The sequence below is a fragment of the Pimephales promelas genome, chromosome 7 (assembly GCF_988280905.1).
Source record: "Pimephales promelas chromosome 7, fPimPro1.hap1.1, whole genome shotgun sequence".
In the NCBI taxonomy this organism is placed as follows: Eukaryota; Metazoa; Chordata; class Actinopteri; order Cypriniformes; family Leuciscidae; genus Pimephales; species Pimephales promelas.
Window position 1 is genome coordinate 6,977,644 of NC_142775.1, and position 24,840 is coordinate 7,002,483.

Consider the following 24,840-nt stretch of genomic DNA (forward strand, 5'->3'; position numbering starts at 1 on the left):
TACAGGCAGAAACTGAAACAGGAAGCACCCGCCCTCAGAACGTTCCAGTGCTGGTCGGACCAATCAGACTCTATGCTACAGAACTGTTTTGATCACGCAGACTGGGAGATGTTCTGGTCGGACTATGATGACGACATTGAGGATTAACCTGTTTCATCAGGAAGTACATAGAAGACGTTGTTCCGACCAAAACAATATGGATGTACCTTAACCAGAAACCATGGATTATTAGCGATATCCGCGCGGCACTCAATGCACAGACCTCCGCTTTTAATCCCAGGATTGCGGAGGAGCAAAAACAAGCAAGTTATGCCCTCCGAAAAACTATCAGAGCAGCAAAACGCCAATATAGGGACAAGACTGAAGAACAGTTCAACACCACCGACTCTAGAAGCATGTGGAAGGGAATTAATACCATCACGGACTATAAAGGGAATACAAAATCCACAGTGAACAACGCTGCCTCTCTCCCAGATGAGCTAAACATCTTTTATACTTGTTTTGAGGGAACCAACACCCCCCTCGCGATGAGAGTGCCCGCGGCTGAAGCCATAGAGGTTAGTACACTCTCTGTCTCTGTTGTGGATGTAACCCGATCTTTTCGATGGGTGAACATCCGTAAAGCCGCGAGTCCAGACGGCATACCAGGCCGTGTCGTTAGAGTGTGCGTGAACTAACTGGCTGGTGTTTTTACGGACATTTTCCATCTGTCCCTTTCCTTGTCTCTAGTACACACATGCTTCAAAACGTCCACCATTGTCCCTATACCGAAGCAATCAAACATCACCTGATTAAATGACTGGCGTACTGTTGCTCTTACCCCATCATCAGAAAATGCTTTGAGAGAATAGTCAGAGATATTACATTTGCTCTTTTCTACCTGCCTCACTGGACCCACTGCAGTTTACATAGCGCAATAACCGCTCCACTGACGATGCTATTGCATTTATAATACACTCTGCTCTCTCCAACCTGGAAAAAAGAAACACATATGTGAGAATGCTGTTTGTAGACTACTCAGCATTCAACAACATAGTGCCCTCCATACTTGACAACAGTTTGCTGTGCAGCTGGATCCTGGACTTCCTGTCAAACAGACACCAGGTGGTTAGAATGGGCAGCAACATGTCCTCATCACTGACCCTCAACGCTGTTCTCAGCCCACTCCTGTACTCCTTGTACACAAGCGACTGCGTGGCATCTCACAGCTCCAACACCATCATCAAGTTTGCTGATGATTACGAAGGTGGTAGGTCTGACAACACCGACAACAATGAAACGGCCTACAGAGAGGAGGTGCTCACTCAGGATAACAACCTCTCCCTCAACATCAGCAAAACCAATGAGCTGGTGGTCGACTTCAGGAGTAACGACAGATATCACAGCCCGATCACCATCAATGGAGAGTCAGCAGTTTCAAGTTCCTCGCGTCCACATCACAGAGGAACCCACATAGTCTGTCCACACCGAGGCCGTCGTCAAGAAGGTTCATCAGCGCCTCTTCTTCCTAAGACGGTTGAGGAAGTTTGGAATGAACCGTCACATCCTCACACGGTCCTACACCAGCACTATTGAAAGCATCCTGACTGGCTGCATCACTGCCTGGTATGGCAACACTACCGCTCGCAACCGCAAAGCCCTTCAAAGGGTGGTGCACACTTCCAGCCGTATCATCGGAGGTGAGCTAACCTCCCTCCAGGATATACTGTATATGCCAGGCGGTGTGTGAAGAAAGCTCGGAGGATCATCAGAGACTCTAGCCACCCGAGCCATAGGCTGTTCTCACTGCTACCCTCAGGCCGGCAGTACTGCAGCATCAGGACACATGCCAGCTGACTCCAGAACAGCTTCTTTCCCCATGCTAAACTCTTGATTCCTCATGTTCAATAAACATTGAGGGCCCTATCTTGCACCCAGCGCAAATGACTTTATACACAAGTGCATGTCTCATTCCTATTTTGCACGTGCGCAAAACGAGATTTTCCCCTCCACAGACGCACGTCGGTAAACTAGGGAATGAACTTGCGCTCCCTGGGCGGATCGGCGCAAAAAGGAGGCGTGTTTCGGCGCAAACATTCCCTGGTGCTATTTTACACTTCCAGAACCCAATTCCGCCACTGACCAGAAAAAACTGGTCTAAAGTCAGTGGCGCGTTGTTCATAATGCTCAGAGTCGACTCTCACTTTTGAAAGACAATAACTTTATATACGGTGCACTTTCAGATAGGGTTGCCACCCGTTCCGTATAATACGGAATCGTTCCGTATTGGCACATAAAAGTCTTGTTCCGTATTGAACTGATATGGAACGCACTTTGTTCCGTATTTTTGAGAATCAGTTCAGTGCAAATCCATGACAGACACATCTTCTAATATATCTCAGACAGACTATGAATGAAGACCTCACCAGTTGAGCCACTCCACTCGTGATCGACTAGTTTTACCACAAATTATTTAAAATATCCTCTAATCTAGAGCGATCTTGCCTGCAAGCTTGAGCTTCTAACGGCGCGGACGCAAAACCAGGACTGGAGGCAGAGCACATTCCTCTCTGAACTCTAAGCGTTCTGTTATCACTCCGATTTTGTCCACTAAGGGTTTTCCAGTCTCACTCACAGGAAAAACTGTTCCGCGTTCAATGGGCTATATGCACGCATAAGTTCCGCATTTGACGCAAGGATGCTCGTCCATTTCCGGTTGTGGAGATTAAAGCAGAGGAAAACCGAGGAAAACGGGATTATGGCAGAGTCTTCAAAATTGATTGTCCTCCCGTCTTTGAAACGAAGCATACATATGTAAAGATGTAATTTTATACATAGTTATGTTTATGTAATATCATTTTAAAAAGAAGCATAAACACAACGAGGGGTGTTTGTTTTATCTGTTTTGTGACTAAAGTTTCTTTAGTATAACCATGGAGTATAAAATTTAGTTTTAGGATGCCAAACAATTATTATAATAATGTAATAATGATTTATATAATTATTCCTATGACGTAAAATGCATATAGCCTATATAGGCTACCATAGAAAAGAAAATGAATATTTCAAAAGTATATTTTAATCAACATTACATTATAATATAGGAAAATGAAAATACTTTTGTCCTATTTCTACACTCACAAGAAATAAACCCTTGAGCTTTTATTTAGGAGAAAACAGATAGCCATGCTGACCGCGTGATTAATTCAACTAAAAAAAAAAAAAATTATAAACTAAATAAATCCATGGTTCATTGTTGGCAAAATGATCATGATAGCATTCATATAGAATACATGGTACAGTCATTGATTAGGCATACTTTGCTATTCTATAAATGAATATAGGCCTAATAAGCAACATGACATCATGACTTTTGCGTAAACATATATGCCACTTTCGAGTCAGGTGACGTGTTATCTCCACACATTTTGAGCTATCCGCGTGTATGCGTACATGTCTACGCCATTAACGTCCACGTCATTCCGCGTGTCCGAACACGCAGTCAAATCTCCAGTCATAAATGCCATTAACCCCAGTGACGGTTAAGTTTAGGGATGGGGTTGAGTCGTATCTTTTTTTTTTTTTTACCTAGGATGGTAAGGGAACAGTCATAAATGCCATTAACCCCAGTGACGGTTAGGTTAGGGCATTTATGACTGGAGATTTGACTGCGTGTACAGACACGCGGAATGACGCGGACGTTAATGGCGTAGACACGCATACACGCGGATAGCTCAAAATGCGTAGATAACACGCCACCTGACTCGAAAGTGGCGTATATGTTTACGCAAAAGTCATGATGTCATGTTGCACAAACACTTCACTTCAGAAGGCCTTTATTAACCCCCGTAGAGCCGTATTGAGCAATTTTATCTTGAATAGATGCGCTTTAATGTACTTCCAAAGACAGACAGCCTTGACTGGCATTTTCAAGCCAGGATATTTTTTTTAATACAACTTCGATTGCATTCGTCTGAAAGAAGAAAGTCATAGGATGGCTTCAGGGTGAGTAAATCATGGGCTAATTTTCATTTTTGGGTGAACAATCCCTTTAAAATAGAACAGCATTAAAATGTCTGAACGCACACATTCCAGCCAATCAGAATAGAGTATTCTGACATTGTCTATATGAATAATCTTTGCATAGCCAGGTGGTGAGAGCAGAAACGTTAATATGTAGATATTACTAACATCCTTTTTGGATTACAACGCTTGACAAAAAAGAAAAACAAAGTAATTTCAGAGCATCTGTATATTTTATTCACATATGTTACATTTTGCATTAAATGTCATTAAAAGTCACCCTTTCAGAGATGACATCATAAAGTCTGAATCAGCACCTACAGTAATGTACTGTATTACTGCCTGCCTGACAAGCACTCACCGCAGGAGAACACACCAGCATTATCCACCCATCACACTTAGCACAACTGTCTGTCTATACAAAGTGGGGAAGGAGAGAAATAAGAACTCTCAAAAGGTGGGGAAAAAAACAGCAGCATGCAAGAAATCATGACAAAATAATGAAAAGAAGCTAACTTCAAGTGCACTGAAAACATCCTCCATCCAGCATGACATGATTGCAGCAATGATAATCAACACCTACCAATCAAACCGATCAATACAAACCAAACATGCTTTTTTCTGGTACGCGAGTGTCTGAACATGTGTGTCGTATTTTGGGGTGCTTGACTGTCTTCAGTAAGAAACAAAGCAAGCATATTACCCTCAATATAGCTGGACGTTACACGTCCCTAGAACTGCTCTAAATATATTTTTCACAAGGGCTCCACTGATGTTATTATTCGATTGTGACGCCACATTGAGAGCACTTGAAATTACTTTCAACAACTCGCACAAGGCGAATTATTATATGTTTTAAACTGGGAACATTTTGTGTTAATGTGATCTTAATTTTTGATCTTAATTTTTAAAGGGGAAATGATGAAAAGAGGAAGTACTCAAACTAAATCACCCGCTAACAGAGGAGCTGCTTAAAATAAAGAAACTGTGTGCCATACCATACGTGTCCATCACTGGACTGGGCTGTAATATTACATTTGATGTGATCCAGTTTAACGCATTTTCAAATAATTAACATGTGCATACACAACGCCCTTTCCAAATGAACAGATTACACAATCAAAGATGGTCCGAGGACAGAGCTTTGAGGAACACCGCATTTATCAGCTGGGAAAACTAGCCTTCACTAAATGTCTATTTGTATAATTTTTTTTAAACCCTATTTCTTTTTGATAACATTAAAACATCTTTTTGTTGATTTATTTGGTCTGATTTTTTTTTTTTTTTTTTTTTTTGCACAAAGGAGATACACACAATCTGGCCAAGTTCAAACACTTTAGATCAGGAATTCAATATCTGTGTGGCGTGTGCATCAAAATAATAATCACAATACTACATAAATATTGTCTTTAAACGAGAAAAAAAAAAAAAAACCTGCAATATTCGGAGGAGAATTTAGACTTCGGCAGCCAGTTGCTACAAAACTCAGTCAAGAAAAATGATTACTAAGAGCTTTCTTAACTTAACCAACTGATCACTGAGCCTGTAGATGCATAACATAAGTCTCTGAGCATCCACATGATCTCATCCATTAAAGTTGTGTGTGAGGCTCATTGAAACAGAGCTCAGTGTATTGGACAACACTGCCCCCTGTGGACCATCTGACACCAGTCTAGGCATTATCATGTAATTTGAATAATATGGGAAAGACAATCAAGACCTTGAGTGACAATTGACTTGGTGGGGTATGTGGTCAGATTTGTGGGCTATAGTGAGGTAAGAAACTTGCCAAGAACATAGCCAGGTCACTATTTCACCCTTAATCAAAAATAATAAATTATATTTTGCATTAAAAACTAGGCTTATTTTTTTTTTTTTTGCATTGCATTATTTTCCTGACAAATTCAAGCACATCTGACCACTCTTTACAATAAAGCCAAAACACCATCGAGAAACAAGAAAAACCATTTAGATGCATTACGTTAATGTGGCGAAAATGATGCAAAAAATAATAATCTATGTAAGCTTCATTTTCTTAATGCAAAAAATATTTTGGTAAAACTTGAAGTCTTTATGAACAATGCATTATAAAAGTATTTATAATGTACTTTATAACGGATTTGATGTTTTTTTAAATAAATAATTGTAAACAAAGTTAAAATGCATTATAATATTTACAAATTCATTGTTACATCTGAAATTAGTTTGTCGTGTTTTAATGGATGTGTTTACACTTTCTAACGGTGTAACAGTGAATAGATAAGTATTATAATCTATTGCAACTATAAACAATGTATTATAAGGTGCATCACAAGGCATAATTAAAGCATTACATTAATACTTATTAAATAATTTTATAATGCATACTATTTAAAGACTTAAGTAAAGTTTTACCGTTTTTCTTTTCTTATAGTTATTATTTTCAAAAGGCCTTGGGTGAGTAAAGGATTACCTTTATGCAAGGGAAAGAGCCAAAGACCATAAAGACTTGCCCTGTCTCCAGCCATATAATGTGCCAAAAAAAATGCTGTACAAGGTTACAGGGGAATTCTTTTATATATAATAAACTCAACAGACCAGCCAACCACCATCAAACACAGAGCCTTCATTAGAAAAAAGAAGAAAAAAAAAAGATGAAAATTGTAAAAAATATTTTTGTTTTTACAAATGTATAATTTAGTTGTTTTTTTTAAACAATGAATAGCAGCACTTTTTAAATATTAAAATCTTTTATCTGAGATTACAAAACAAAAACAAACAAAATAAAATACCTGAGGATGACTGCAACTACACCTTGACTCGGAGACAACTCGTGCTTTAGCTCTAATCGGTTTATATTTTGTCATTCTTATGAGATGTGTTTAAACTCAAATAGCATGACATGACTACACACACACACACACACACACATCGCACTGGTCATGGGGTGGTGGGGGGATTTGTTGAGAGTCTTGGTACCTTTAGCATTCAAGGTTTTGATATTAATTCTGATATCTGTACATGATTTGTTTCAACGTTGGTCAGAATAGTTTTTTTTAAATCTTTTTCCAAGAATCTCTCATCTTAGTTTTCCAAATATTACAGAACGGGAGCATATTTTTTTTTCACTTGTGCGTCTAACAGGATTGACACAGATTCACTCAATGTGATATTACTGTGAGCTTGCTGGGACAAAAAAAAAAAAAAAAAAAAAAAAAAAAAAATTCTCCCCTATAAATCCACACGAAAAATTACTTTTAAGCACGCACACGCACGCACACGCTGTTAGTCATTAGGCTTGATTGTACACTAAACTTCACATGAACCCAGGCTGTGGCCAACTCAATGCAGGTTTCCATTAAATTACAGGACATAAATCCTCAGAGGATGACATAGAGGCTTGTGCTGACAAACATGTGACCTGTCCTCTCCAAGATGTGGGCTGTACAGTTAAAGTCCATTGTAGTGGGGACCCCAGCGCTTGTTGATGTGGTCGAAGGTGTGCGACACCCACTGCTGCTCCAGGACGCGGTACCTCTCCTCACATAAATACAGAGGCTTTCCTCGACTACAAAACAGAAAAGATCAGGAGGTTACAGCAGGAAAGGTAAACCGTTTTCTTCACAAAAGACATGAACATAATGCAAAAAAAAATTTAAATAAAATAAATAAATAAAAATAAACGCAAAAATGCAAAAATAAACAGAGGCATGGGGCAAAAATGTCACCAAAATAAAAAAAAAGCACCCCAAATTCAAAATAAGGGGGCAAAAAAGCCCTAGTACAATTAAACTATTTATACAGTATTTACAGCAATCGTTTTGAACAAATTTGTCTTACTTTGAGGCATTCCATTCCATCTGATCCCTTTAACAGTCCAGTTACCCATGTAAATACTATGTACTTATTATTAGGGCTGGGTAATAAATATCGATTTCTCGATATTAATCGATTCAAATTTTTACGAACCGATATCGATTCTTAAGTCTCAAGAATCGATTATTCATCCTGTTTCATTTGAATGAATGGGACATTGTATCGCGGCTGCGCGCATCAAAAAAAAAAAAAAACTATTGTAAAAAACTACAAACTACCTTTGTTACTATTGATATGAAGCAAAGTCTCAATTTTCAAATTTCAAAAAATTTTCAAAAAATTCCATTTTCTTTAGAAATTCAAAAACATAAATAGCGTTTTGGCGCTGTGGCGTGAGATCGCTCTGGAGAAGCAGCAGCGCTGATCTCTCTTCCGGCTTAATAATACCAGTCACAGCGCGAAATAAACATGAACGAGCATCTAAAAGTGTGTTAAAAGATAGAGTACAACTTATCGAAATCCGTATCATGTCACATTGATTCGCTCAATCAGCGTTTCAACCGTGGAAAGACGTCAGTTAAACAGCTTGTAATCAATGTATCAATCATATTTACCTCAGAAAACCCACATCAACTCGTTAGTCAGCTAGAAAAAATAACTACAGAGAGGAGCATTTTGCTAAATATATAGCCACCATTTAAATGTTTATATTTCATATAATCTTCTTATTATAAAAATAAATAAAAGTGTAATTTAAGTGATTCATTCATTATTACCTTCATATTAGGCTAATGAAGCCTAGTAGGCTACAACTAGACTCCCATAGTTTACAGCATTAGTTAAGAGATTTGATTCCCTTGAGAAAAATGGCCATTTATTGTAACTGATATCCAAAATAATCGATATTGAATCAAATCGAATCGTAATCGAAATCGAATCGAATTGTGAAATTTGTCTCAATACCCAGCCCTACTTATTATAGTAACTACAATTACTGGGTAATAACTAGTACTAACCCTGAACCTACCCCTGTTCCATGTACTTACCTTATATTAGCCAGTACTTTCCAGGTAAGTACACTGTAAGTACCCTGTACTGTAAAAGGAAGCGTTACCCATGTTTTTTACTCAGCGTTTTGCAGCATTATAACAAACTACATGTGTCCGTTGAGCTTATGAATTTCATGGCCAATCGGAAGCATTCAGATTAATCACATCTGAAAATGCCATTCTCATTTTGTTCAGTGCACATGCCCTCTGAATGAATGCTGCATTCTGTATCTACTCTTTGTTGTTTATGATGAGAAAATTCACAATGCAAATAAGAGATTCGTTTTGCTTCAGTGAACAAGAATTTATGTGAGAGTACAGAATCCAGTTTTATGCATTTTCAAATAATTAACATGTGCATACATGGTGCCTTCTCCAAAGTAAAATATTACACAATCAAAGATGGTCCAAGGACAGAGCTTTGAAGAACACCACATTTTTCAGACTGGAAAAACTGAAGTCATGGACTGCTTTTGAGTGTTTTCCTTATGTGGCAATAGAGAAGTAAGCTATTTTTTTTGTGTGATTTTGGGGGTACTTTCGATTCATTAGCCGCTATAGTAAATAACAATGCAGTAAATAGCTAAATAATTTGCGCTAAAAAACAGTGTGTTTATGATTACAATAATAAATTAAAATATTATGATAAACAATAGTTTGCAAAATCAAGCAGCATAACGGATATTTTTTGTACAGCTTAAATAACTGGAAGCCGATGAGAACAGAAGCATAAGTTATAATAGCCGTGCCCGCTCTTACGTTAAGAATAAGGTGAAGAGAATTTATTCAGTTTGTTTTTCATGATGCTAAAATAACCAATGCTAAGTTTTGATTTCGAATGCATAAAAGCAATAAACTATTCAAAAACAGTTCTTAGCTTGTTTTGTTTTTCTAGACAGGATATGATGTGCCGCTTCGCAACTTTTTTCTTATGTATTCTATTAATTGACATATTTATAATCATTATTACAACATTGAGGGAAATAATAAACAATAATGATTTTTGTCATCAAATCCTGTAATGAGTTCCTGTATTTTAACGTTATAATTTAAATACTTCTTGAAGGCTATTTACATCTGTAAATACAGTACTTGTCAAAAGTCCTTATAAACATTACAATTGTTTTGTTTTTTTAAAGAAGTCTCTTATGTTCACCAAGGCTGCATTTGTTTCATCAAAAAAAAAAAAACGTAAACAAGTAATACTGTGAAATGTCATTACAATTTAAGATAACTTTTTTCTTTTTTAATTCAATTAAAAAGTATGTATTTATTTATGTGATGTAAAGCTGATTTTTCAGCTTCAGTGTCACATGAGTATTCATGTTCAGAAATCATTCATGCTGATTTGATGCATAAGAAACATTTATTAGTATTATTATTATCAATGTTTTTTCTGCTTAACATTTTTGTGGAAACAATGATACCATTCAAACATTTGTGGTAACTTTAAGATTAAAAAAAAGATAGAAATAAACACTTTTATTCATCAAGGACGCATTAAATTGATTTACAGTGAGAGAAAACTCTTTATAATGTTTCAAAGATTTCTATTTAAAAATGCTTTAATAATAATAATAATATTAAAAAATGTTTTATCCATCCATCATCTAAGAATCCTGAAAAAGGTTATAACCACTTCCATGAAAAATATTAAGCAGCACAACTGTCGTCAACATTAATAATGATAAAAAAGATCGAATAATATAAAATAAAATGATTTCTGAAGGATTATGCGACACTGAAGAATGGAGTAATGCTGCATATTAAAACGTATGAAAATAGAAAACAATTATTTTAGTTTGTAATAATATTTTTGAATAAATAATTGCAGCCTTGGTGAGCAAAATATACGTCTTTCAAAAAACAAAACATATTTTTTGAATGTTTCCAAACTTTTGACAGGTACTGTACATTGATGCCATCTTTGAGCAGTGTTAAACACAACAAACATGTCATGTCAGATGCTACCTCAGATGGCTTTTGTTGATGTTAATAAGTCTATAGTATACAGCCTATTTTAGCCTATTTTGTTTTTTTAGAAGCCTATAGTATTTTGATTGAAGTAACTGGTTAAATGTTAGTATTTGACATGAAAGACAACACAGATAAAATAAATATGTTAATAAAAAAGACCCCTGGAAATCAATTCCAGGGGCCAGATATTGTCCCTTAATGGAAAATGAAATGAAATTTCAGACCCTGCTTCTGAGACTCTGAGAATGAAATGTAGACATCCGTCCATCAGAGCAGCGAGAGGTTTACCGTAGGTCTCTGTCCTCCTCTCCATGAGCGTCCAGATACACAGACCCCCACAGACAGAAGCGATGCCCTCGGATGATAATGATGACCGAGGCGTTTACCAGGAGGAAGATGCCAGTCGCTGCTCCGCAGTGCTGGGAGTGCTTTGGATTAACAAAAAAATATATATAATTATAATCGGCATCATCAGTGTTTGGATCTTTCAAACTGAGCTGTCAGCGTTTGCTCCACACTCACCAGCACACACTCACACACGCCCTGCTGTTTACAGCAGTGCCCCTTCAGACAGACGAAGGCGCCGCACACCAGGCAGAGCGCAGGGTCTTTGGGGGTTTTACCGCAGCTGGTGCAGGACTTCCTGTGGTAGAACTGGAAGATGGTGTTGTAATTGTCTGGGAGGTGCAGAAGGCGAGGGGCGGCCCACTGCGGATCCTGAACCAACAGAGACTGAAGAGAGACCAGACAAAATCACTCAAGATGACAGATATCATTAATTCAAGAATGCTTTGGAATATAGACGTAAGATTGGTCTCGTTTTAAAGAAGACATTTGGCAGATTTTTCTCGAAGTGAAATAAATTAAGAAAGTGAAACAGGAAAAAAAAGTTATAGAAGTTTGAGTTTATAGAAATGTACAACGTAAAAAAATAATTATTAATATTTTATATAAAACCTTTTTATATTCAAAACCTGGGCTACTCTAAAACTGCAGAAAAACCAAAGCCAAAAATCTGAACAAGTTGTGTTTCAAATTTTAGGTTGATCTCTCAAAAAATGAGCTTTTAGTAAGATTTAGTTTGGGCGCAGTACCAAACTTTTTCACTAGGGCACAACCAGACTCCATTACAGCCCATATAAGGGCGCCTCCATTTCCATATGTGTTTTGAGTGATCTGAACCATTATTTTCACAAATTTCTCACAATTTATGAAGTAGACATCCTATTCAGAGCTATTATGGGAAGTTTGGCAGATTTTTATATGAATTCAACCTCTGGGAATCACATACAAAGAACACACATGCATGTTAGCTTATTGCCATAACACAAATGGTGAATTTATTATTTTTTTTCGTAATTTTTAAAACATTTTCAGACCTTTTTTTTCTAAAATAATTGAATGGATGATATCTTTTGAACTCTTGGCATGAATTTTTTTTCATGATTTTTCATGTTCATTGCTATTTCAAAATAAAGGTCTGAACACGCTTAATTAGTATGAAAATATTATTGTTGCAAATTGATAAATTACAGCTCCTGTGTAAATTATTTTGAGAATCAGTCACCAAATATGGAAACTAGAGATTGTAAGCTTTCAAATGATATATAGTTTGTCAATATTACTTAAGGTCTTTTCTAAGATATTATTGTTTTAAAAATATAATGGCAAGCGTCCCACCTGTCAGATGGTGCTGTGTGTAACTTTGGTCCACTCTACCAAAGCATACAAATCCCATACTGTGTTTGCAGATATTTAGGAATCATGCTAAGTCCACATACTAATTTTTCTGGAAAACACTTCAGTTATTTTACTTTGAAATGTGCGTTTCCAGGCTAGAATGTTTTTGTTTTGGTCTGTGATACTGCACGTTGACAATTTACCGATTTTCATTGTCCATTGCGCTCGTTCCTGTTGCGTGCGCTCAAACTGGCGACCCGTGTGAGCGCAGTCCAGTCTGAGGAGCAGGGAGGCGAGAGAAACCACGATCTCCAATATTTTGAATTCGACTGCAGTACCTATTTCGACCACTAGTTGTCATTCTTACAAACTGCACCTTTAACTTTCACTGTCAGTCAAAGTAACTCTTGTCCAGTGATGGGAATAACGGTGTTATAAATAAACGGCGTTATCTTTTCAGTGATGAGTAATCAAACGGATGACTGTTTCCCCCATTACAACTAGAGCACACCATAAAATAATTCTATCAATTCATACAGTGCTAGTGATCCATTCAACTCCCAATGGGAAAAATCAAGTCTCGCCCTACATTTTTTGATGTACAGTATATGCTGTTTCACTTGAAAAAAGGCAGTAACAAATGTTTAGTTTCATTATAAGTAAGAATGGAGAAAGAATTTTAACATTAACATTCACCTTTAAATTCAAGAATTAAATACAGTAGCTACATATAAAAAATTTTCAAAGTAGTCAGTAAGATTTTTAAATGTTTCACTGACCACAAATTTTTGAACAGTAATGGAAAACATCAAACCAAATCCAATCTGAGATCTTTCTAATGTTAGTCAAAGTTTTTATTCTAATTATTCAAGACTGTGAGAACTGACGCACTGCAACACATTTTGTCATCATTGCTGTTTAAAGGGGTCTTGACATGGATTTTTTTTATTTTAATATGTTCCTTGAGATGCACTTGTAAATGTTAAACATTTTTGCACAAGTCAGATCCAATATAGTCGGCTGCTTCATCAGTCAACAAAAGTTTCTTTGCAAACTCTCATTACACTTTGCCTCATTTACAAAACAAACTGCAGTCAAACGCTCCGAACAAACATATAATCATCTGAGGTGATCCGGGACGCCATTGAAAAAAAACATTCACTTGTTTCTGACACTGGGTTCCTTCTGAAAGTCTGTACAGAGATACAAACCAGCAGGTTAAGCGACTGAACGCTAGTGGGCGGGGCCTATATTTTGATGATGTACAACTATTCGTCAGTGTGTTGCTCTGGAGGCAGGCATATGCAAATGTATTTGCCTGTGTGATGTCACAGATCCCGCAATATCAAAACTAAAAATTGTTTTGAAGCTAGATTAAATTAAATGCCTTATTTATAACGAGGAGGATGATTAAAGCTATGGATGTTATAATTTCAAAAGACCAAGGCAAATGTGATTTCTCATGTCATGACCCCTTTCATTTGTATTTGAATCTTATTGGTTCAAAACCCTGCTCCGCAATCTTGAATATCAAAGATGACGTTACTGAAGCTGGTTACGCTTGGTTCGGTCACTGTGGTTAACAGTAATAAAAAACAACAACAATTGGTTAGCAACACATTAAATAAAACAGGGTTACAAAGAATCAAGACAGACAGACACTGACCACAGATTGCTGGGAGGGTGTATTGGACAGAGCGATGACCTCAGAACACCACTGGTTAATCAGATCGAAAGCGTTGACGTTCCAGTCCAGACATGCTGTGCTGCTCACGGATCCACTGGACTGAACAGAACCAGTCAAACCCAGACAGCCGGTCAGCAGAGAAAACTCCTCCTCCACCTGTGACGAGAGACAGCCGTGAGTCTGCCAACACGTGTGAGAGAACATATTTAACCATATTCTGGGAAGTGAGCTTCCATTTGGGGATTCATTTGAAAAACAGTAGCAAATTTAAATAAATATATATATATATATATTTATCCTCTTATGGTGCGTTCACACCGGACGCGAATAGCGAGTCATGCGCGAGTGATTTGAATGATTTGTCGATGCAAAGACGTGTTACACGCGTAAAAAATTCCTGCAGCGCAGTAGTCACGAATACGCCTCATTCGCAAGTTCACGCAAATTGAGCGTCTGGAGCATTGCATGTAAGAATTTTGTAATAAAATATCCAAATATCACTTTTGTTGTGTACTTACAATACCCAAAAGTCTCCAAAGTTCTTCTATTTCAGAGAAATTCCAATTTTAAATAAGTGGCCGTCCCGGAAAAAAATGTCGCCCGTCAATGACGCAATATCCGCGCTATCCTCGTTTCCGCTCGTATTGCCATAGCCATGACGTAACCGTGGCGACAGATGCGGACAACTGCGTAGTGCGTAACGTTTAGCGGCAACCAGTTCTTGTTTCGTTCAAACATAAACCATGGCAAGCAGACTTTGGGACAAACAAGGAGAACAAGAATGAGGATCAATATCAGCGTGATATTTTTGAGATGCCGAGAGCTAGCGTCCGAGACCGACTTCCACTCGACAGAGAGCTAGCGTCCGTGACTAACTTGGACTTGACAGAACTTCACGAGTCAGCTTTATTAGACAGGTGAGCAAATGTACATGAAACAAATCAATGTTATATAACGTTAGCTTGACATGATGAAATGTTAGAATATGGTCATTTTGTTATTCTTATGTTGATCTAGCTGCTAGTTTCGTATAGCAAACGAACTACAGTAACGTTTGCGGTAGAATACAGTAGAATAACATTATAACTTTCAACGCACATTTAAATGCCGTTTAGTGTGATGGTGTAACGTTATACCAAGTGTAACAGTGCTGCGTTTCCCTCACACGTTTAATTCATCTAATAAACTGAGCTGTGTGAGTAATCGAGCACTTAAGTGTAGTTCAATAGGATGAAATTCCCTTATTCCTTTATATCCGCGGGACTCGCGTGTGATATATGTCTCTTATTAGCAATCGCGACCTGCTTCACACCACTGTAATGTTAAAAAACATTAGCGTTTTCACTAATCCATGAACATTATTAGATCCATCAGCTTGACAGCAAGTCCCATCATTCAGTTTGTCACTGCGTCACATACATACACCTTTGTTACTGTGAACGGCGTAGTGTAAAACGGCGCCCTCTTGTGGCCAATAAAGTTACATATTGTAGCTTTAAGCGCAAATGATTTAGTTAGTGCTATTTGTGCATTCACACGTTTGACACAAATTTCGCGTCTGCCACCCAAGTTGAAAAATTTGAACTTTGGCGTCAATTCGCGCCACTTTAACCAATCAGGAGCCTAGCTGCTTGCTCAAGTGGTGAAGAATCTAGATGCTTCAATAATATGACTAAAAGCCTGCGTGGTTCTAATGCACAACAAAGCAAATGTTTTATCTCTTAAAACTTTATTTCTATATACGAGACATGTTCATTTTGTATTGAATGTTATTTATACTATATCTAGATTATATGAAATATTATTATAATGTAAAGACAAGAAAAAATTCACAGGACAGGTTAATAAGGAGGCTGGCTCTATTTATCATCAAAACAAAAATGACAGATTAGATGGATGAGGCCAAGGGTGATCCTCGCTCCAATGTGGGACAACAGGTCATCAAACTGGGCGTGGGACAGGCGGAAGTACCGCTGATTCATCCAGCGCAGCTCCTGGAGCGAGAAAATGGTGAAACTCGCCAAACGGTTCGCCTCCGAAGGGTCCGGTGGACACAAATACGACGACGATGGTCCCCACGCCGCTGTTCTAGCTCTCCAGAGCAAATACAGAGCGGTGACTCTCTCGATGAATGCTCGATCGACAGAAAAAAGATGGCCGCCAACAGGTTTCGATTCTGGTGCGCGTAAATTTCGCTTCAAACTTTTGTTTTTACACGCATCAATTTCGCTCTTGACGCGCAAATGGATTCAAAGTGTTCAAGCGCATAACTAGACGCAGTAGGCGCGAATTTGACACGCTATTCGCGTCTGGTGTGAACGAACAATTAGGGTGTGCGAGTTAGGTTATAGTATTTATAACTAGCTGTAGAAGTCTATGTAATGATATAGAGAGCCTAAGTCCCGCCCCTCCGCTTCCGGCTCATGGGACCTTATTTCGGAAAAAATATGAATGGTAGTCAATGGCGAGAGACAACTTATCTTTTTATTCCGTCTGAACTGTGCCCTCAATTACACACATGATGTTTGTCAATTTAAAAGATAATTCTGAAAGTCAAAAACGTCACAGTTTGTCATAAAACAGAAGAGTAACATTTAGTTTATGTGAAAATCGCTCTATGAAATACATCTCCTGGGTAGAGAAACGAGATCCGCTGCTCGTGTGTGTGCAGTCTGGTGCAAAACACTCAGGTAGGACGGCGTAACATGACGATTATAACGCAAGACTGTCGAAACAATGACAGACATTAGCCTCAGTAAAGTTAGCTTCATTCATTGGGAGAAAATGTGCACCTTTGGGGTTTGTAGTCTTTGTAATTACGTATTTTCACAGTCTTATACCTCAACGGTTTTACATCAAACTGCGACTTTCTTTATTTTAAAATGTATCTTTTAAATTGACAAACATCATATGTGTAATTCAGGGCACAATTTAAACCAGATCAAAATGTTTGTTGTCTCTCGCCATTGACTACCATTCAATATTTTTCCGAAATAAGGTCCCATGGTGGTCGACCGGAAGGGGAGGGACTTAGGCTCTCTATAAATGTGTGTGTGTGTGTGTACCAGGCATCCAGGTAAGCTGTCTCCATACAGGTGGTGTTGCAGCAAGCAGGACAGTCTCAGGAAGGGCAGACAGAACTGCTGTAGGGTGAACTCAATGGACTGAGGAGACCACACACTGGAGCTCAACTACACAGAGAAGACATCATTAATAACAGCTAAAAACACACACGATCTTCCTCAGAGATGATTTGCTTTGAAAGAACAAGCTTTAGGCTCAAATAACAGTGAGCTGCAGATAATTACTCTTCTATGGCGAATTCTCATGAAAAGGGTTTTTCTAAATAAAAATTATATGTATAGATGATGCACTGTTGTTCCAATTTTTTGGTTTGCACAAAAAAACTATGCAGCACAACCGTTTTCAACATTTAATTATACTCAGCATCAAATCATAGAGCATATTAGAATGATTTCTGAAGGATCATGTGACTTAAGACTGGAATAATGAAGCTGCTTTGTCAAAACAACAAGAGAAGTGAATAGATGCATTGTGTTCAACAATTACACTTTTCTTCACTAAAAAGGATCTGAACCTGGTGTTCTCTGAACTACATATTCTCATTATTACTACTGATGCTGAATTTGTAAGTTAACCCTCAGGTGCTCTTCGTTTCGGAGTCACACTTCAAAATTGACCAGACACCTAAAAATGAAACTTTCTCCATCCCAGTAAAACCAATGCAATTTATTTTTTGTTTTATAATATTTATTCTTTTTAATTTAGTATTTTGAGACAATTTAATTGAATTTATTAATATTTATGCAATTTTCTATATATATATTATTTTTTTTCAAAAAAATATTAATGCAGTAATTTAGTTTAATATAGAGTCTAGGCCTTCAGAAAAAAATATTTTTTGAAGAAAATTAGCACCATCTGTTTACAGTGTAGAGAAAAAGCGTAGAATCATGGTGTAACCACTAGATGGCATGTACAGCTCTCTATGGAGAGGCATGTGAATTCCCCAGCTGTTTATGAACACATTTTTAGTTGTTGGTGGATTTCAATATATAGTTGAAAAAATCTCAAAAACTATCTCTAAAAAAAAAAAAAATTGACAAAACTAAAAAAAAAATTGACAAAAAAAACAAATTCACATTTTTTTTTTTTTACAATTTCCCATTCATTTCCTATGGGGGTCATTTTTGACCAAAGACCACAAGTGTGACTATTTTTTTTAAGACCACTTAGCATGCTCAGATCATGACGTCAATTTTTTTGTGTGTTCACATACATAATGCCATAAAAGTCACCAAGTTTCGTAACATTGCGATGAACCTGTGATTTTTAAAAATTCAAAACATACTTTTTGAAATCAAAATGTATTGGTGTGTATGTGTATAAAAGTGTGTTTGTATGCGTGTGTGTTGGTGGGTGTGTCTGTTTTGCACTCTAGATGTTGTAGAGTGTCACCCCTTTCCTGCGGTGTACTTTTTTTAAGAATTGTGGCCGATTTGTCGAAAATTCAGAGAATTTTTTTTAGTCAATTTCCCATTCATTTCCTATGGGTCTTCATTTTTGACAGAAGAGCAAAAGTGTGACTCATTTTTTACGACCACTTAAATTGCTCGAATCATGACCTCAATTTTTTTGTGTTCACATACCCAATGCCATAAAAGTCACCAAGTTTCGTAATTTTCTGAAGAAGCTGTGATTTTTAAATATTCAAAACAGATTTCTTTAATCACAATTTGTTGGTGTTTTTGTGTATAAAAGTGTGTGTGTGTGTGTGTGTGTAGGGGTGGGTATGTCTGTTTTGCACTCTTGATGTTTTAGAGTGTCACCCCTTCAATGCTGAGCACTTTTTTTCTGCATCGTGGCCGATTTGTAGATTGTACACACAAAAATTCTCAAAGTTTTTGTGTTTTTGTCAATTTCCCATTCATTTCCATTCATTTATGGTCGGTCATTTTTGACCGAAGAGCACAAGAGGGACTATTTTTTTTACGACCACTTAGCCAGCTCGGATCATGACCTCAATTTTTTTTTGTGTGTTCACATACCAAATGCCATAAAAGTCACCAAGTTCCGTAACATTCCGATGAAGCTGTGATTTTTAACATTTCAAAACAGAAAATTTTTCGGTCAGAAATGAGCGAAGAGCACCTGAGGGTTAATGACTTCAATGATCATTTTTGTCTAATAAATTTGCTTTGTAAATTCAGTCATAATGGTAGTGTAGTTGGACATGTAACCCACACTAGCTTGGATGGGTTAAATGCAGAGGACTTGGCCATCACATGACGTTGAAGAGGACTCACCACGAATGCTTCCTCAGAGTTGGTGTCGTACACATCTTTGGCCTTCGTCAGCTCGGAGATCACGTGACCCAGGAGCGCCTCCCATGATTTGTCAGAGTTTGGCGTGTTCTGTGTATTGAAAAAGCACTGAATATTATAAACTAAAGAAAGATAAGAGATTTTACTCCCTCCAGGAATCACCGTCATTGTACTAACTGGATTGAAATACTGTATATTGGCTGTGCTTTAAAATCTAGTGAGCTGACTATCTAGACAACATTATTGGCCATCACAAATGGATTAACTGCATCAATAATACCCAATACTGCAGTCTAGGAAGGAACTGTGTATTGTTTAAAATATAGTCAGCAATTTGCGAAAGCAATAGAAGTTTCAGACAGAGGGAGATGTGAATTAAAGCAGTCTGACTGATGACATGAAACTTCACCTTAGTCCATTTATTTCTCATAAAGCCCATCTACACCAAAAATAGACATTTAATGGAATGCAGAACCATTGCTAATGATCTCTTCTGTGCTAATGAAAACCTCCGAGAGAGATTTATCTCGCTCTGGGTTTTCGGAAGATTATTACCATCACCTCTTAAACAGGATTGAGGGCCAATAACACATTCTTTCTCTTAATAAAATTAGCTTATCGTAAGGGTCTTAAAGAGATAGTTCACCCAAAAATGAAAATTCTGTCATCACTTACTAACCCTCATGTGGTTCATCTTCGAAACAGAAATGAAGATCTTTTTGATGAATTCTGTCCCTCCATTCACAGCTGCGCATTGACTACTATTTTGACGCTTCAAAAACTCTACAAAGAGATCGTAACACTAATCCATGAGAACTGAGCGGTTCGGTCCAAATTTTCTGAAGAGACTCAATCGCTTAATGATGAACTTATAAATCTTTCAGATTTGCTCTGAAGATGAAGGAAAGTCTCACAGGTTTGGAATGACATGAGGGTGATTAATGACAGAAATTTCATTTTTTGGGTGAAAGAACCCTTTAAATGTGCAATTTAATCATTATAAAATCAGGAATCGGACTGGATTGAGCTTCTGTAAAATAAACAATACAAGTATCCACACCAATGACAAAAGATCAGTTGAATTCTGCATTAATACGCCACTGTGACAGCCTACATCATGAACTGTGCTCAATATTGTTGATTATAATTGCAGTTCCACAACACAATCCTTGCTATAATTGACCAAACGACAGGTAGAGTAAATGACTGATAGCCTGGGGGGGGGGGGGTCTTTAAACTATGGTATGTTGTCGTGGAACATGAATAAACACTATAAATATCATCTACATTCAGAGGAAACATCTATAAGAGAAAATAGGCTTCATCCAAGATACTTGTGCATCTGTTGATTTCATCTTATGGATTGTAGGGCTGAATGATTAATTGCACTTGCGATAAAATCGCGATATGATGAAACGCGATTTTGTAATCGCAAGAGCAGCGACTCATTGGTTAAATGTGCATAAACTTGCATGTCAAATGCTTTTATGACGCAAAATTAATGTAAACACGGTCAGTTCTTAAACCAACAGGACAAACCACATTTACAATTTCAAGAGATATGTGCATTAGTGTGAATGCAGCTTATCGTATCTAAACTGAGGGGGAAAATCACTCCAGCTCTCGAATGATGAACATTCAGACGGTCTACTTTTAAATACTGAGACCACTCTTTCTTTATTGCTTGTACTGTTTTTTTTTGTTTCTCTTCATTTACTAGCTTTTATATTTTGAAGATATATCATTTTATAAAGCCGATTTAAAATTCTTAACATTGGTTAAATTAAATGTTTTTTTTTATAATTAATTTTTAAAGTATGTGTTTTTACACATGTAATTAAATACATAGTTTAAGTGTTATTAAAGGATTAGTTCACTTTTGAAAAAAACTTTTGCTGATAATTTACTCACCCCCATGTCATCCAAGATGTCCATGTCATTCTTTCCTCAGTTGAAAAGAAATTAAGGTTTTTGATTGAAAACATTCCAGGATTTTTCTCCATATAATGGACTTCAATGGGAACCGGATGGTTCAAAGTCCAAAAGACAGTTAATAACAGTTTCAGATGCAGCTTCAAATGTCTTTAAACGACACCAGACGATGAATAAGGGTCTTATCATGCGAAACGATCGGTTATTTCAAAGCTTATTCCAAAAATGTAACTTTTCTAAGGACAAATGCTAGCCTTTCTCCATTCTGTGAGGCGCGTTTGCAACGTCACGTAATACGTAATTACGTTCAAAAGGTCACGGGCGACGTAGCCAGAAGTACAGAGTCAGAGTGTTTACAAGTTGAACGCATAGGTTGAACGTGAAAACTAACTCAAACGCCGTTTACAAAAAAAGGAATTAAAAGGTAAAACAACGATGTCGGACGATTTTGATTCTGTACTTCCGGCTACATCGCCCGTGACCTTTTGAACGTAACTGCGTATTACGTGACGTTACAAACGCGCCTCACAGAATGGAGAAAGGCTAGCATTTGTCCTTAGAAAAGTAAAATTTTTGGAATAAGCTTTGAAATAACGGATCGTTTCGCATGATAAGACCCTTATTCATCGTCTGGTGTCGTTTAAAGACATTTGAAGCTGCATCTGAAACTGTTATTAACTGTCTTTTGGACCTGAACCATCCGGTTCCCAGTGAAGTCCATTATATGGAGAAAAATCCTGGAATGTTTTCAGCAAAAACCTAAATTTCTTTTCGACTGAAGAAAGAAAGACATGGACATCTTGGATGACATGGGGGTGAGTAAATTATCAGCAAAAGTTTTTTTCAAAAGTGAACTAATCCTTTAAGATTAATTAATAAAAAAAAGAAGACCGGATCATGAGCTGCCTAAAGATTCACATCCCTACTGTACAATGATTTATTGCTTGTCTTTGTCGACTAATACAGAAGGTAAAGAACTTTTTTTTTTAAATCGCAATCGCAATATTGGTTAAAAAAAAAAAAAAAAAAAAAAAAAAAAAAAAAAAAATCGCAATTCGATTATTTTGCATAATCGTTCAGCCCTAGTGGATTGTATGTTTTTACTTGAAAAACAAAAGAATGCTGAATGGTTTCAAGATCTCTGTGCTCTGATAAGTAATAAATAATGTAGCCAACGTTAACATTATTTTAAGGAAAAAAAAAAAACACATTTACCCGTTTGCATCTGCAAAATTAAAACATTTTCCTTGTAAAGTCAATTTTTCTGACATGTTACCTGTTCGACTTCTTGACAACTGCGTAGATTTCTCATCTTCTACTGTTATTTTAGTGTTTCAACATAACAATCTGATACAATGGTTGGCTGTATTTTCAGACTTTTGTGCAATGATAAACTATGATGAACTGCATTTGAAGTCTTTTTTTTTTCGAAAATTATAAAGGGACACTTGGTCTGTCATTTTGTTTGACGGACACACCAGCCCTTGAAAAGCAGTAGGCGTGGTAATCAATCATGAAAGTCAAATGGCTGGCGTATGGCTAAAACAGCTTTTTGACTGGTGTTTGGCTGGATATGTGATTGGCTGAGATGGATCTTTGGTCGCACCTTCTTGGCAGCTCCTGTGTTGCTCCAGGCGAGTCTCTCCTCACGGCTGAATCTGATAGACAGAGCGGCCAGAGCCTGTGTGAACTGCAGACTGTACAACACCTTCACCACACATGTGAAGTGCTCTGCACACAAACACAACATGCTTATCAACACAAGATGTAGTATCTTATTTTTAAACAACATTCACTGTAGTCCTCCTCAATCAGGTCATGGGGTCTATACGACCCCAATCGACTTTTTCTTAATAATAATAATAAAAAAGGTTCCCTTCATCTCAGTGGAATAAGATTTTGTGACTTTTCATACATTATCTATCGACACACACACAAAAACTGGGCTTGATTTGGTTGTTCTGAAGGTATGTTAAAAAAATGGTCTTCGGGGTCAATATGACCCCACATTGAAATGAATGGGAAATGTGAAAAGAAAAAAAAAACTAAATATATTTTCTTCATGTGTCAAAAAAATAAAATAAATAAATATCCAGGATAAATCTGAAATTTTTTACAGAGAAATGAAGGCCTAGTACTAGAGCAAAAAATAATATTTCATATGTAAGCTAATGGTGTAGTTGAGGAATTGTGTGGTATATGGATACAAAAGTACTTTATATCTCCAAAAACACAGCATTAATAAATAGACGAGAAGTAAAACAAAAAAACGCGATATTATTTGTATTATTAAAAATGTATATTTTTTGTACAATTACTCAATCAATTGTTGGGGTCGTATAGACCCCGAAGCCCGGAAGTGTAAACAGGAAATGAAGACCATTTGAAGGTTAATAAATGAAGAGCTCTTTTCCAAAACGCGTTAAACGACATTTTTAAAAAAAAATGAGTTTGTCGTGTCATTCTGCTGTGGACAGAACCCTTTCAGTGCTCTATCAACGTTTCATGCCAAATCGCTATATTTCCTTGTTTAAAATGTACTGCAAGATACAGTTTCTTTCCAAGCCGCGATAAGCGCCAGCCCTGTTTTTAGCCTAAACACGATAAATCCTCAAATTCAATGAGCGCTCTACACAATCCAGCACGGCGGCACTCTGAACAGAGGTTTATTATGTTCATTCATTCCTCAAAATGAGTCCTAGTTTTCTAGTCGACTAGTAGTAGATCATTTAAGCCATTTGTATTATCAGTAATCACATATATTGATTTAATTAAATGGGAGAGAAACCATATGAGCGTTTTTAATTGCATATTCCGCATCTCAACGTATGCATAAAGCTTGCCACAAAGAACCGGCAAAAGTAATGATTATGCATGAAACATTGGAATTGTTTATTAATAAACTAGTGTTTTCTGTCAGTGTCAGCAACAAAGATAAAGTTGATGATGCTTACTCGCCATCTTCGCAGTGAACGCGCATAGAGAAACGCATACTTCGAATTAGCCTACATACGCAGAGAGTTGCCAATTTATTTTAGTTTTTAATTGTTTTGTTTAAAAGTAGATATTTAAAGCTTTCTGTAGCTTAGTTCTCAGGCCTGTGTGAGGCAAGCATCGCGGTGTTTCGGTTCATATTATGAGACGCGCTCCGGTTCACCTGCGCGCCTCTGTGTCCTGATTATATTGTCTGATATTTACTTCTAATGTATTAATCCAGTCAATTTGTCGATGAAACATTTATTAAAATGAAGATACAATTTATATGAAACGAAATTTACAAGCTTTCTACAAAACAAAACTTAATAAGTGGTCAAAATCATGTCTGACGCACTCCAAATATTTTCCGATATTGGTCGGATATCTTACTCATCTC

At 37.1% G+C, this 24,840-nt stretch overlaps 1 protein-coding gene across 2 annotated transcripts in view; it reads right to left on the minus strand.

The window, feature by feature from the left end:
* Positions 1-4,216: 4,216 nt before the first annotated feature.
* The window catches only part of ubr3 (ubiquitin protein ligase E3 component n-recognin 3), a 153,953-nt gene continuing 133,329 nt past the window's right edge, over positions 4,217-24,840 (minus strand). For both annotated transcript variants that reach the window (XM_089132997.1, XM_089132996.1), the window contains exons 33-39: positions 23,074-23,198; positions 19,518-19,625; positions 17,256-17,381; positions 14,170-14,346; positions 11,346-11,555; positions 11,112-11,251; positions 4,217-7,549 (exon numbers count right to left, since the gene is read on the minus strand). In XM_089132997.1, coding sequence (XP_088989123.1) covers positions 7,432-7,549; positions 11,112-11,251; positions 11,346-11,555; positions 14,170-14,346; positions 17,256-17,381; positions 19,518-19,625; positions 23,074-23,198 — 1,004 coding nt within the window. In that variant the 3' untranslated portion in view covers positions 4,217-7,431. The remainder of the gene's footprint in view (positions 7,550-11,111; positions 11,252-11,345; positions 11,556-14,169; positions 14,347-17,255; positions 17,382-19,517; positions 19,626-23,073; positions 23,199-24,840) is intronic.